The sequence below is a fragment of the Sapajus apella genome, unplaced genomic scaffold, assembly GCF_009761245.1.
Source record: "Sapajus apella isolate SASKATOON/1434 unplaced genomic scaffold, GSC_monkey_1.0 scaffold160, whole genome shotgun sequence".
NCBI lineage: Eukaryota > Metazoa > Chordata > Mammalia > Primates > Cebidae > Sapajus > Sapajus apella.
The window spans coordinates 1,276,752-1,290,375 of NW_022437100.1; the positions used below are offsets into that span (position 1 = coordinate 1,276,752).

The following is a 13,624-nucleotide window of genomic DNA, read 5'->3' on the forward strand; positions in this document are numbered from 1 at the left end:
CCTGACTTTGCTACCATCCGTTAAACTGTAATGACACCTCCAACGCAGCTTACAGGAAAAAAGAAAATAAACATTGACCTGGTGATCTTGCCCCAGCCTAGTTCCAAGGCATCTCCTGCAAATACCCTCTGGGAGCCGCATTGAAATACTTCAAATTCCCTGGACTCATCCTTCCTTTCCTCCCTGAATATCTTCTCGCACAAGCTCTACGTGGAGAAATCCGACTGTCTTTCAGCCAAAGACAGTATCACTTTCTGTGAAACCTCCCCTGACACGACTCCTCCCCTGACAACACCCCCACCCACCCCACCCGTTTGGAGGAGGAAGCCTCTCCTGTGTTCCCACTACCCCGTTGGCTTCCCCTATCACACTGTAACAAATATCTGGTCTTGTCTTTCTCCTCCTGTGCCCATTATAGAGCAAAGCAAATGCAAAGAGTTCATTAATGGAGGAGACAGTACAGGGTTCAGGATATGCCACTTGGGCGGCCTCAGGCTGATTAATTATCTGGTGGGTTTGTTGTAAGGAGACAGGAGTAAATGGATTAACTGCCACTAGTGCTTAGGACAACGCACAGAATACTGTAAGAACTCAAGAAACCGACTTAGCCGGGCGTGGTGGTGGGCGTCTGTAATCCCAGCTACTCAGGAGGCTCTGGCTGGAGAATCGCTTGAACCCGGGAGGCAGAGGTTGCAGTGAGCCCAGATCGCGCCATTGCACTACAGCCTGGGTGGCAGAGCAAGACTCCATCTCAAAAAAAAAAGAAAAGAAAAGAAACTGACTTATTTTCGTCATTTTCACGGCGGCCAACGCACCTTATCGCCCTTTTAAGGGATTCTCCCACGTTCACCTATAGGCGGAAGTACCCGCTCAGAGCTCCGGAAGTGACCTCAGAGCCCCTCAGCAACATGGCCGCAAAGCTTTCTTCCGGAGGCGGTCACAGACATCTCCGTGACGCAGAACGAGTTAGACCGTCCCTTGGGGTTTCCATGGTGGTGCCCTTAGACTCCAGTCTCTCCGCTTCCTCTCGCGCCTGAGCGCCGGGAGGGGGAAGGCAGGCGGCCGTTCCCAGCCACGACGTAGACGCCGCTTGAGGGAGGGGTTGGGCAAGTAGGTGACGCTCTAGGCGAGCTCGTCGACCTCTCCATGGTGCGGAGCGCGCCCGTGCGCCGCTCCCCCGCGTCGGGGCCGACGTTGCTCCTTTAATCGGCGGAGGGCGGTGCCCAGGAGGTCCCGCGAGAGCTGCAGGGGGCGGGGGGCGGTGCCGAGGCTGGGGGCCCGTGGCGGATGGAGCCCGCGATGGAGCCGGAGACTCTGGAGGCGCGAATCAGTGAGTGTCCGGGAGGGGCGCGGGCCGGACCGGAACCGGAACCGGGGGCACGAGGCGGTCCCCTTCTCGGCGGGGGCGGGGTACGGGGCGCCCCCTCCTCACGCCCCGCCCCCGGCCCGGGAGGGGCGGTGTCCTGAGTCGGCCCCTCAGATCCTGTAGCTATGGAGGACCCCTGCTGTTGCGCGGCCCCGCGGTGGGAGCTGGCGCCGCCCACCCATCCGGTCCCTGGGCCACGACCCCTGGGAGGGGGAGTGAGCTGCGTTGGGAACCCCCGGGAAGGAGAGAGCAGCCTCCAACCTCCAGGCTTACGTTGCTCCACGGAGTAGCGGCCCCCCGGGTAGCATCTCATACCCGGGAGGGAGGGACCCTGCTATTCTCAGGCCCGGAATCCTCCACTCTCTGGCCCTGCATGGCGTTCCTGGTGCCCACAACTACTCATATCTGCTTATTACCCCGTCCAGGAAGGGAGGACCCACTGCCCCATATGATTACTCCCGCCACCCGCTCCCGGTCTCTGGCCACACAGTGAGAAACCCCCGCACTCTACAGGCTTGGGAAGGTCTAGTCTTACACTCCAGAAGTATTAATAATTCCAAGCACCCTGTCACTACCCTCAGCCTCCAAGATGCCTTTCCCAGCTCTTGCTTGAACTTCCTTCAAAGGCCTCTGCATCCCTTTTTTTGCTTATTTCTCCTCAGACACAGCTTCCTATTGCTTAGGCTTCTTAGCCCCAAACCCTCCACTTGAGCTCCTTAACCCACAGCCCTGATGATCCTCCGCTCTCACAGCCGTGCTCCTGGACTCTGTCCCTGAAAACCGTGGCTGGCTTCTCCCTGGTCTAGTGTAGGCTCTTCCCAAGGTTTTAACTGCTGTTAGAGCCCCGTGGTTGCCAGGGCCTCAGAGAAGCCTCTTGGACCCGGGCACACCACCAGCGTGGTTTGGGGTCATGGCTGGCCCCTTTTAAGCCAGGCTTGAGCAGAGTTGAACCATGAGGTTGGCCCCAGAACCACATCATCTCCAGGGCTGTTTGAGAGTCATTCTGGCCAGCAGAGGGGAAGGGGGTGGAAGAGGGGCACTCAGCAGCCCTGGACTGTTGTGAATGCCTCAAGTGTCCACCTGGGTCTCAGCAGCAACTGGGGCTGACTGATCTCAGACACAGGACTTGAGCTGTGGGTCATAAAAAACATTCTCAGGTTTAGCAACAGTGGTGGTTTTCTGAGTCCAGAGAGTCTAAAAGCAGGCAGAAGTTAGAGATACCTGGGTTTGCCTGGGCCCTGATACATTGGGACTGGGATTTTCTCCTTTCCTTCCCCTTTGTGTCCTTGCAGAATTGTAAGATCTTCCCTCTTCCTCTGTGGAGGGTGAAGGTAAAGGGTAGCTTCTTTTTTTTTTTTTTTTCTTTTTCTTATTCTTTTTCTTTTGAGACACAGTTTTGCTCTTGTCCTCCAGGCTGGAGTGCAATGGCACGATCTCTGCTCACTGCAACCTCCACCTCCCAGGTTCAAGCAATCCTCCTGCCTCAGCCTCCTGAGTAGCTGGGATTACAGGTGTGCACCACCACACCCAGCTAATTTTTGTATTTTTATTAGGGACGGGGTTTCACCATGTTGGCCAGGCTGATCCCAAACTCCTGACCTCAGGTGATCTGCCCACGTTGGCCTGCCAAAGCGCTGAGTTTACAGGCGTCTGGGCTGCTGAGGTAACTGCTGTTATTGCCAGCACTGTGGAGTGACAGGGTGGAGTCTTCCCCTGTTGTGAAACACCTCCCTCCCTCCCTGAGTGTTCTCCCCAACTGCCTGCTAGAAAGGGTACTCCCCCTGGTAGAATTAAGAGGGCTGAGGGTCAGGGGCCAAGGGCCAAGGAGGTCAGTCAGATCTCCTTGGACCTGGAGTCCCTGGCTTTAAGCCAGATGCAGGGGGAGAAACATGATGTCTCATGATGCCCGCGCTTCCTCTTCACAGGCGTCTGACCCAGGAGCGGTCCAGAATCAGCTGCTCTGACCTCACTGACTCACATGTCTTTGACACTTGAAGAGACTTCCTGTTTTAGGGTCTTCCAGCTGGATGTCATTGAATGGGCAGTGATTCTCATGTTAGGCTGGTGTTCCCCAGGCTTTGTCTGGGGACTCGGAGGCAGAATAGACAGTTACCCTTACCCCTGGGGTGAGAAGTGTCATATTCATGGTATCCCAGGAGGTCAACAGGGGCTTCAATTTGTCCGAGGGACTGGAGAGTCTTGTGGGGCTCCTGTAACAGAGATCTAGACCCAGAGAGAACATTTGTCCTTCTGATCTCAACTCAGCATTACCTCTGGGAGCCCTCCCGCAGAGCAGCTCCCCAGGGCTCTGAGAGCCTTCCCGGAGAGTAGCCCCCGACCCCGGAGGCTTTCTGCACTTCTCCCTGCCTTGCTTTCTTCTGTAACATTTCGCAACCCCCTGCAGTAACTGGGTTTGTTAATTTGAATATTAATTGTTTCTCTTGCTGGGCAGTGAGCTTCAGGAGGGCAGGGACTTTGTTCACTGCTGGAGCCCCAGCACCCAGAATACTTAAGTCTGAGTTGGATGAATGGCTGCCAGCCACTGGAATTCCAGGGCTTTGGGCCCCCTGCCATAATGTATCGCCCAGGGTAGGCACCACAGGCTGGGTCAGTCCCCAGCCTCCTGTCCACAGATCCTTCTCTGTTCTACCGCCTGGGCTGGGTCCTTCCACACCCTCAGCTCGGTGCTCAGGCTTGGGCGGAACTGGCTGGGAAGGCGTGATGCTTAGAAGCCAGCCGGCTGTGGAGAAATGAAGATCGGGCTCTGGCTGCCCCCTTGGCCTTCCCATGCAAAAAGTATTTTGTCATCCAAAATCTACATTTTGGTTGTAGGCAGTCACTCATACCTGTATTCCCAGCACCTTGGGAGGCTGAGGTGGGCAGATATTTGAGGTCAGGAGTTTGTGACCAGCCTGGCCAACATGGTGAAACCCCATCTCTACTAAAAATTTTTTTTAAATTAGCCAGGCATGGTGGTGGATGCCTATAATCCCAGCTACTCGGGAGGCCGAGGCAGGAGAATTGCATGAACCTGGGAGACGGAGGTTGTAGTGAGCCGAGATCTTGTCACTGCACCCCATCCACTCCATACATTTCCATCCTGGGTGACAGAGCAAGACTTTGTCTCAAAAAAAAAAAAAATCCGTATTTCACTTCAACTTTACAAGTTGGGGAAATGGAGGTTCAGGGAAGCATGTAACCTAGATTGTTGTTTAACTAGTATTGAGGGTTAAAGGGGTAACTATCTGGTCATGTTTACCACCCACTTCTTATAGATCTGTCTGCCCTCTTTTTTTGCCACTGCCCATTTCTGGATTCAGACTTCCCCAGAACCTCACCCCTGCCTTCCTGCAGCTGACTGCTCATGCATTCATTCATTTGCTGAGGGGAGATAGGTTTGGACATGAGTGGCTGGGGTTCAGTGTTGTAGCCAGCTGGGGGAAACAGAAGAGAGAAGTGACCCAGCACTGCTACCCTGGGCAGGGGGAGAGGATTAGGGAAAGGGACACTGAGCCACTTCCAAGGGAAAGAGGGCTTTTTGAACCTGCCAGGAGGTAAAACTCACAGTCCTTACTGAGGCCCCTCATGCTCTGCCTCGTGCGGTTACCCGCATCTTTCCTGGCCATGCAGCCATGAGTGGGGTCAGAAGTGGGCCAGCTCCAGCTTGGGTGAGTCCTTCTGGTCCCTGCTTGTGTGTTGCCTCTTCCAGGCAGCCTCCCCGGCCCCAAACTGAACTGAGTCCCCTCCTCCCGGTTTCCACAGCTCCTTGGCGTCCCTCTGTCACAGTTTATTGAGAACCTAGCTTCCCGTGGCCCCCGCAGTTCCTTGAGGGCAGGACCATGCTGTTTTCTCCCTTACTTCTAGATCTCCCCTGAGCATAAATTCCAATTCCGTGAGAATTGTGAGGACACTACTCAGCCAAATCAGAGGAGGTGGGGCTGGCATGAGGGGTCCAGCTGCAGGGGCAGGGGAGTGGAGAGGAAGGGAAGGACCCTAACTGTAGTCTCTAAAGTGTTGGAGGGCAGCTGTGCTCGTCTGTTCGTTTACACCCACGCTCAGGTCTTGAGGCTGTCGGGGCACGGAGGCAAGGGGAGAACTTTTCCACATGCTCAGTCACACTCCTCTCCCACTCCTGACCACACCTCTGCCAGAGTCAGGAGTGGAAAAGCGGGGATCCCACTGCTGGGCCACAGTGACCTCTGCTCTCCTTTTCCAGACAGAGCCACGAACCCCCTGAACAAGGAGCTCGACTGGGCCAGCATCAACGGCTTCTGTGAGCAGCTCAATGAGGACTTTGAGGGGTAGGTGGCCAGCCCCACTTGTTTGCACCTGCTGTGCACTCTCCACACCCCAGTCTCGGGTATAGTGTGGCCTGGGTGGATGGAGACCCAATTTTCATTCTTAACATAGTCACAAAGCGATGAGGATTGGGGACTTGGTACCGAATGCTGCTTGTGTGTCACTGTCTGGCGTGGTGGGCCTTGCTGGATTCATTTAACAGGTAAAAAGGTCAAGGCTCAGGGAACTCAGATCTGCCCCCACATCTCACAGAGAGAAAATGCTAGTCCTGAGCTTGATAAAACCCAGGCCTGCCAGACCCGCAGCCAGTGCCTTGTGTGAAGGACCACCCAGAGGGAGAACTGCATGTTCCGCCTCTGGGAGGAAGCCAAGGCCCTTTGCTCAAGGAAGAACCAGAACTACCTGTGTTAGAATCACCGAGAATGTTGGCTGGGCACAGTGGCTCATGCCTGTAATCCCAGCACTTTGGGAGGTCAAGGCAGGCGGATTACCAGAGGTCAGGAGTTTGAGACCAGCCTGGCCAATATGGTGACACCCTGTACTTAAAATGCAAAAATTAGCTGGGCATGGGCCAGGCTCAGTGGCTCACCTGTAATCCCAGCACTTTGGGAGGCCGAGGCGGGCAGATCATGAGGTCAGGAGATGGAGACTGTCCTGGCTAACACAGTGAAACCACGTCTCTACTACAAATACAAAAAATCTGCGGGGCATGGTGGCACGCACCTGTAGTCCCAGATACTCGGGAGGCTGAGGCAGGAAAATCACTTGAACTCAGAATGCGGAGGTTGCGGTGAGCTGAGATCACGCCACTGCACTCCATCCTGGGCGACAGAGCTAGACTCCGTCTCAGAAAAGAAAAAAAAAAAAATTAGCTGGGTATGATGGCATGTGCGTGTAGTCCCAGCTCCTCGAGAGGCTGAGGCAGGAGAATTCCTTGAAACCGAGAAGCAGAGATTGCAGTGAGCCGAGATTTGGGCCACTGCCCTTCAGCCTGGGACACTGAGTGAGATTCCATCAAAACAAAACAAAAAATCACGTAGAATGCTTGTCAGAAATGTGCATTCTGTTTTGGTTTTTGTTTTGCCCTCACTCTGTTGCCCAGGCTAGAGGGCATTGGCACAATCTTGGCTCATTGCAACCTCCGCCTCCCGGGCTCAGCAATTCTCCTGCCTCAGCCTCCCAAGTAGCTGGGATTACAGGCACCTGCCACCACACCTGGCTGATTTTTGTATTTTCAGTAGAGGCATGGTTTTACCTTGTTGGCAAGGCTGGTCTTGAATTCCTGACCTCAGGCGATCCGCCTGCCACGGCCTCCCAAAGTGCTGGGATTACAGGTGTGAGCCACTGCACCCAGCCAGGAATAGACATTCTTAGTGGGCTCCCCAGGTGATACTAAAGTTTGGGAACCACAGACAGTGGTGTGTGTGCTTTGGAGTCATGCTGCTTGGGTGCGAGTCCCATCCACTCTCTTAGCTGGGTAACCTTAGGTAAGTGGTTGCTCTGAGCCTCAGTTTGTTCCCAGTTGAAGGAACTTCCCATGGTGAAGCGGGAATGATGGTGCTGCCTGCCTTATGCAGCTTAGGCAGGAAAGTACACAGGCGGCTCCTCACACATGACCAGTGTTCAGCGTGTGTGAGCTGTTACTGTCACTGGTGACGGGCCTTTTACACTTTGGTAGATGATATCACCATCTCCATCATGAAGCTGCTCTGATTTGCCACAGCAGAGCATCCTTTGCCACCTTGAGTTCCAGAGAACTGTGTCTGCCCGTCTCTCGTGGCATATTGTAGCTGTCTCTATGGCATGCCGAGCCAAGGACGTGACACATCAGAGTTCGTAGTCAAGCCAGCCCAGGGGCTGAGCTCACACCTTTTGAAGGTGTCCGCCTGCACTCACTGCCTGGCCCTGCCCTGCCACAATCCCAGGCTGCATCTGATTTGAGAGGGAGCTGGGCCTTTGCATATGCCCACAGAAGCCTTGGAGGGCTGCAGTCCTGTGGGCTGGGGGTGGTGGCCATCCCCTAGGGTGACTGGGGCTCCTTGGAGGAAGACTGAAGTTGACGTCCTGTGGGCTGGGGTGGTGGCCCTCGTCTAGGGTGACCGGGGCTCCTTGGAGGCAGACTGAAGTTGAAGTCCTGACGGGCTGGGATGGTGGCCCTCCCCTAGGGTGACCGAGACTCCATGGTGACTCCGTGTTGTTCTACCCAGGCCTCCGCTCGCCACCCGGCTATTGGCCCACAAGATCCAATCCCCACAGGAGTGGGAGGCAATCCAGGCCCTGATGGTAAGAAGGGGAAAGGCTGCTATCCATCCCCTGCCATGTGATGACAGCAAGGGAGGCCAAGACTGAGGTTCTTGGGGTCCATAAGGCTCTTCAGAGCCCAAGAGAGCTGTGCTAAGATGGCCCAGGACGGAGGTCCAGACCTGCCCTGAGGGTCCCACCACAGCCAGCGGGCTGGCCTCCCACCCAGCATCCATACACGTAGGCATCTTGCCGAGGGAAGGCCCCCTAGAGTCTTTCTGGTCGGGGGGGGGGGATGGTCCTTGCTCCAGCTGCACATTGGCTGCGAGCAGGAAGCGTGTTCAACACACTGAATCGGGGCCCTGCCAAGGCCACACTCCTGGAGTACCGCATCCAGGATCTGCATGTTTGTAGAACTGAGAAGTGGCGCCTGGGCTTGGGCCTGAGGCTTTGCATCTGTTCAATAGCAGAGGAGAAGGGGCCACATACAAACCCACCATAGAGCAAAGCTGATTTTAAGTAGTGGCAGAGAAATAGTTTCTCTCTGAATATTTAGGTATTTAGCCGGCTGCAGTGGCTTACGCCCGTCATTTCAGCACTTTGGGAGACTAAGGCGGGAGGCTCACTTGAGGCAAGGAGTTCAAGGCTGCATGAGCTATGATTGTGCCACTGCACTCCAGCCTGGACAAGAGTGAGCCCTGTCTTTAAATCATCATCATCATTATTATTATTACATGTTTTATTAGATGGAGTCTTCACTCTGTCGCCCAGACTGGAGTGCAGTGGCACGATCTTGGCTCATTGCAGCCTGCAACCTCCGACTCTTGGGTTCAGGCCATTCTCGTGCCTCAGCCTCCCAAGTAGCTGGGATTACAGGTGCCTGCCGCCATGACTTATGATTGTGCCACTGCACTCCAGCCTGGACAACAGAGTGAGGTCCTGTCTTTAAATAATCATCATTATTATTATTATTGTTATTTATTTATTTATTTATTTATTTTTGATGGAGTCTTGCTCTTTTGCCCAGACTGGAGTGCAGTGGCACAATCTTGGCTCGCTGCAGCCTCCGCCACTCGGGTTCAAGTGATTTTCCTGCTTCAACCTCCCAAGTAGCTGGGATTACAGGCGCCTGCTTCCATGCCCAGCTAATTTTTGTATTTTTAGTAGAGACACAGTTTCACCATATTGGCCAGGCTGGTCTCGAACTCCTGACCTCAGGTGATCCACCCGCCTCAGCCTCCCAAAGTACTGGGATTACAGGCATGAGCCACTGCACCTGGCCTATTATTATATATTTGTTTTAACATTTTTTTTCTCGAGTATTATGAGTCCTGTGATTTCATAGATACAGCTTAGGATAAGGCCAAGGTAGATGTTGTCTATATATGTTTTTTTTTTTCTGGTTTTTTTTTTTTTTTGAGACAGAGTCTCTCTCTGTCACCTAGGCTGGATTGCAGTGGTACGATCTTGGCTCACTCTCCACCTCCTGGGTTCAAGTGATTCTCCTGCCTCACCCTCCCAAGTAGCTGGGACTACAGGCAAGCACCACCATGCCCAGCTAATTTTTTTTTTTTTTTTTTTTTGTATTTTTAGTAGATACAGGGTTTCACCATGTTAGCTAGGACGGTCTCCATCTCCTGACCTCATGATCCACCCGCCTCAGCCCCCCAAAGTGCTGGGATTACAGGTGTGAGCCACCGTGCCTGGCCTATATATGTTTTTTTTTAAACAAAGGAAAGAGAGTAAGAAAATAAAGTGCAGCTGGTACTCAGATGCGGGGCCTAAGCTATGGAGGAGCCTAGAGCATTGCTACAGGTTGGGCATTGCCGTGCACTGTAGGGCCTGATCCTGTCCCCCAGGGAGTGATGACCAGTCCCAGAGGCCTTGGTGACTCAGAATCTTCCATCCTCACAGGCCATTCTCTGCCTCCTAAATGTCCACCATGGGCTTCTGGGCCCTGGCCAAGGCGTGGGAGGGAGGCTGCTGCCTCTGATGCTTCCTGGGTGTCCCCTCCCATCCCCCTCCCCACACAGGTGCTGGAAACCTGCATGAAGAGCTGCGGCAAGCGGTTCCACGACGAAGTGGGCAAGTTCCGCTTTCTCAATGAGCTCATCAAGGTCGTGTCTCCCAAGGTTGGTGCTCCCAGCCCAAGCTCAGACCTGCCTTGTCGGACGTGGGGAGAGGAAAGAGGACGTTGAGGGCGTGGAGCGACTGCCGCTTTCTAGGGAGCCTCCTGCTGGGGTGCCACCTCAGCCCTCCACTAGAACTCAAACCCAGCACAAACACAGCTCCCTTCTCACAGTCCCCTCATACCCATTCTGGGCCAGCCTGGGGTCTCAGGGAGGAGTGTTTTCAGGCTGGCCAGGGGTGGGGCAGCCGTGGAACTGCCCGGTGCTTAGGGAAAAATGATTCCAGGGAATACATGCAGCTGACAGATGGCTGGATGTGTCAGTGATCCCTGGCCTGAGGTCATTCGCTGTGGACCCGCAGCACCCTACCAGGTCTCTGGCAGGTTTCCCTGTTCCCACAACACAAGAGCAGCCTCTTTGGGCCTTGGCATCCAAGGCCACAGACCCGAGTGATGGAGCCTGGTGGCTCCAGATGGGCCATCCCCAGCTCTGGTCTTCGGCCCGAGGAGTCTTTCTATAGACCGTGGACTTTTTTTTTTTGAGTCTTGCTCTGTCACCCAGGCTGGAGTGCAATGGCATAATCTCTGTTCACCGCAACCTCCGCCTCCTGGGATCAAGCAATTCTCCTGCCTCAGCCTCCTGAGTAGCTTGGATTACAGGCATGTACCACGAGGCCCAGCTAATTTTTTGTATTTTTAGTAGAGACGGGGTTTCACCATGTGGGCTGGGCCAGTCTCGAACTCCCGACCTCAGGTGATCAGCCTGCCTCAGCCTCCCAGAGTGCTGGGATTAAGTGCAGCCTCCCAATGGTGTGAGCCACCACACCCAGCCAACTGTGATTTCTTACGCTCTTTGAGTGTTGGCCCACCCCCTTAGCCCTTCCTTGCCCAGACCCATCCTTTAACCATAGCTACTGAATGACCCAGATGGCCTCCCGTTCTCCTCCCAAGAGGGGACTCTGGTGTGAGAGCCACTTTCCCCAGCTCAGTTTGCTGCTAGGAGATGGGCCTGCACTTGTCCGGCCCTGGGCAGCGTGGAGCTCTCTGGCTCCTCCTTCCTGGGATGTCAAAGCTAAGTCCCCAGAGTTGACTGCAAGCAGGCCTGTCCCTCATGTCAGTTCTGCATCCTTGCCAGAGTGCCACCTAACAGGTGGGGAAACAGACACTGAGGGCTGACACAGCTAAGTGGCAGGGGTGGTAGGTGAACTCAACCTATCCCAGCCTGCTTGGGTGAGGCTGTGAGGACCCTGTAGGCCAGTGAGGACCCTATAGGCCAGAGGGCTTCCCAGGGAGTCCTGGGGAGGCAGTAAGGTGTGGACAGGGCTTGAGGCTGAAGTGAGTGGTGCTGGGCAGTACCAAAGGCCTCCCCACTGTGTCCCTGAAGTATCTGGGCTCTCGGACATCAGAGAAGGTGAAGAACAAGATCTTGGAGCTCCTCTACAGCTGGACAGTGGGCCTGCCCGAGGAGGTGAAAATCGCAGAGGCTTACCAGATGCTAAAAAAGCAGGGTGAGTCAGGCACATAGAAGGTGGGGGTGACCAGGGCCTGCCCCCTCTCCCCTACCATGAGCTGGGGCTCCAACAGCTTCGGGGGCTTCTGAGCCAGCAAGGTCATGGGTCTGTCCTTTAACTAGAACATACAGGTAGTGGGGTCTTCTGTGCTCTCCCTGAGGCTAGCTTGGGTGGAAGGAAGGTGGGTTCGAATCAAGCTTACCCTCAAAGAGTGGTTTCCAGGGAGTGGCCTCAAAATATATGTCCCCCAAACCGTCTCCCTCAGGCAGGCTGATGCAGTCAGGAGCAGGCCCAGGCCACCCAGAGTCCAGAGCCAGCAAGCTGGTGAAAGACTGACCTTCCTTTTCTGTCCTACCCTTGCCTGCCCCCATCCCCTGTCACCTCCTACTCCTGGCCCAGGACATATTGACAGCCTTTCTGACACTCATCTCATCCAGGGATTGTGAAGTCCGACCCCAAGCTTCCAGATGACACCACCTTTCCCCTTCCTCCTCCACGACCCAAGAATGTGATCTTTGAAGATGAGGAGAAATCCAAGGTGAGACTCCAGGGAGGCACAGATGGGGACTCTGAGCCCAGGTGACCCCTGGCTGCCCTGGCCTCAGCCTTTGGAACAGCAGCACACACTGAGTACAGGCACCGTTGTGGGTGATGGGTGCTGTTTACTAGGTACTTAATATGTGCTGAGCATGTCCCATACAGCACCCCCACACACAGGAGCGTGTCCAGTGTCCCTGGAGTTCGTTTGAGGGCATTTCATAGGTTGATCAGGAGTTTACATATCTCTATGTATTTTAACCTTTTCAATAAGAATTTTACTGAATTTTTTGTTAAAGTTAATAAAACTTGTGGGTGAAAAATTAAACGGCACAGGAGGAGGTAAGATTCAAATAAAGAGGTTAAAGTAAAAGCTCCCCTCTCCCCAGTCCCAGCCTGGCCCCAGATGGCACCTACTGTTAAGGTTCTCGTTCTCAGAAAACTATGGGGATATAAGAAGTGTCACTTGTTGATTACCTATTTCTGCTCGGTACTGTGGTGTGCACATTATGTGCAGCGTCTCCGCTGGCCTGTGGCCACCCTCTCAGGTGTCAGTAAATTCTCACCATTTCACAGAGAACTTAAGTAACTTTCTCAGGTCTCACAGGCAGGAAGTGGGGAGCCATAATGTGACTCCAGCCTTCTGACCCCTGGCCTAGGTGCCACCCTCATGGTCACACCCCTGTCCCTGCAGATGCTGGCCCGCCTGCTGAAGAGCTCCCACCCCGAAGACCTCCGCGCAGCCAATAAGCTCATCAAAGAGATGGTGCAGGAGGTAACGACCAAGCCCACAGTATGGGGAGGAGGCAGGATGGGGGTGTTGAGCGGGGCCGCCGAGATGGGGCTGACCCAGGGCTGTCACAGCAGAGAAGCTGACTGATGCTGGGGACCACTGTGTGCAGGGAAGAACTCCCGGCAGCCTGGGTGACTTGCTCTGGATGGGCCTTTGGGAGGCTGGCTACCTCTTCCTCAAAAGTTAGAAATGAATTAGGCCTCAGTATATGTTTAAAAATATATAAATAACATAATTGTGTATATGTGTATGTATGTGAGGAGGTTTTTTTTGAGACCCTGAGACGGACTCAGCCTCTTGCCCAGGCAGGAGTATAGTGGCATGATCATGCAGCCTCGACCTCTCAAGCAGTCTTCCCACCTCAACCTCCCAGGCAGCTGGCACTCAATCTGTGAGCCACCACATCTTCTAATTGGTTTTTTGTTTTCCTTTCTTTCAAGGTGGAGTTTTGCTCTTGTTGTCCAGGCTGGAGTGCAATAGCGTAGTCTCAGCACACTGCAATCTCTGCCTCCTGGATTTAAGCAATTCTCCTACCTCAGTCTCCTTGAGTAGCTGGGATTACAGGCATGTACCACCATGCCCAGCTAATTTTGTAGTTTTAGTAGAGACCAGGTTTCTCCATGTTGGTCAGGCTGGTCTCGAACTCCCGACCTCAAGTGATCTGCCTGCCTCAGCCTCCCAGAGTGCTGGGATTACAGGCGTGAGCCCCTGCCTGGCCAAATGTTTAATTTTTTTTTTTTTTTTTTTTT

General features: G+C 54.2%; 2 protein-coding genes across 2 annotated transcripts in view; one reads left to right on the forward strand and one right to left on the reverse strand.

The window, feature by feature from the left end:
• Positions 1-971, reverse strand: part of LGALS2 (galectin 2) — a 29,518-nt gene extending 28,547 nt beyond the window's left edge. The window contains exon 1 of the mRNA XM_032266691.1: positions 890-971. Coding sequence (XP_032122582.1) covers positions 890-910 — 21 coding nt within the window. The 5' untranslated portion in view covers positions 911-971. The remainder of the gene's footprint in view (positions 1-889) is intronic.
• GGA1 (golgi associated, gamma adaptin ear containing, ARF binding protein 1) overlaps positions 903-13,624 on the forward strand; it is a 24,099-nt gene continuing 11,377 nt past the window's right edge. Inside the window, exons 1-7 of the mRNA XM_032266686.1 lie at positions 903-1,330; positions 5,583-5,667; positions 7,873-7,948; positions 9,940-10,038; positions 11,419-11,542; positions 11,983-12,083; positions 12,777-12,857. Of these exons, the coding sequence (XP_032122577.1) occupies positions 1,288-1,330; positions 5,583-5,667; positions 7,873-7,948; positions 9,940-10,038; positions 11,419-11,542; positions 11,983-12,083; positions 12,777-12,857 (609 nt within the window). The 5' untranslated portion in view covers positions 903-1,287. The remainder of the gene's footprint in view (positions 1,331-5,582; positions 5,668-7,872; positions 7,949-9,939; positions 10,039-11,418; positions 11,543-11,982; positions 12,084-12,776; positions 12,858-13,624) is intronic.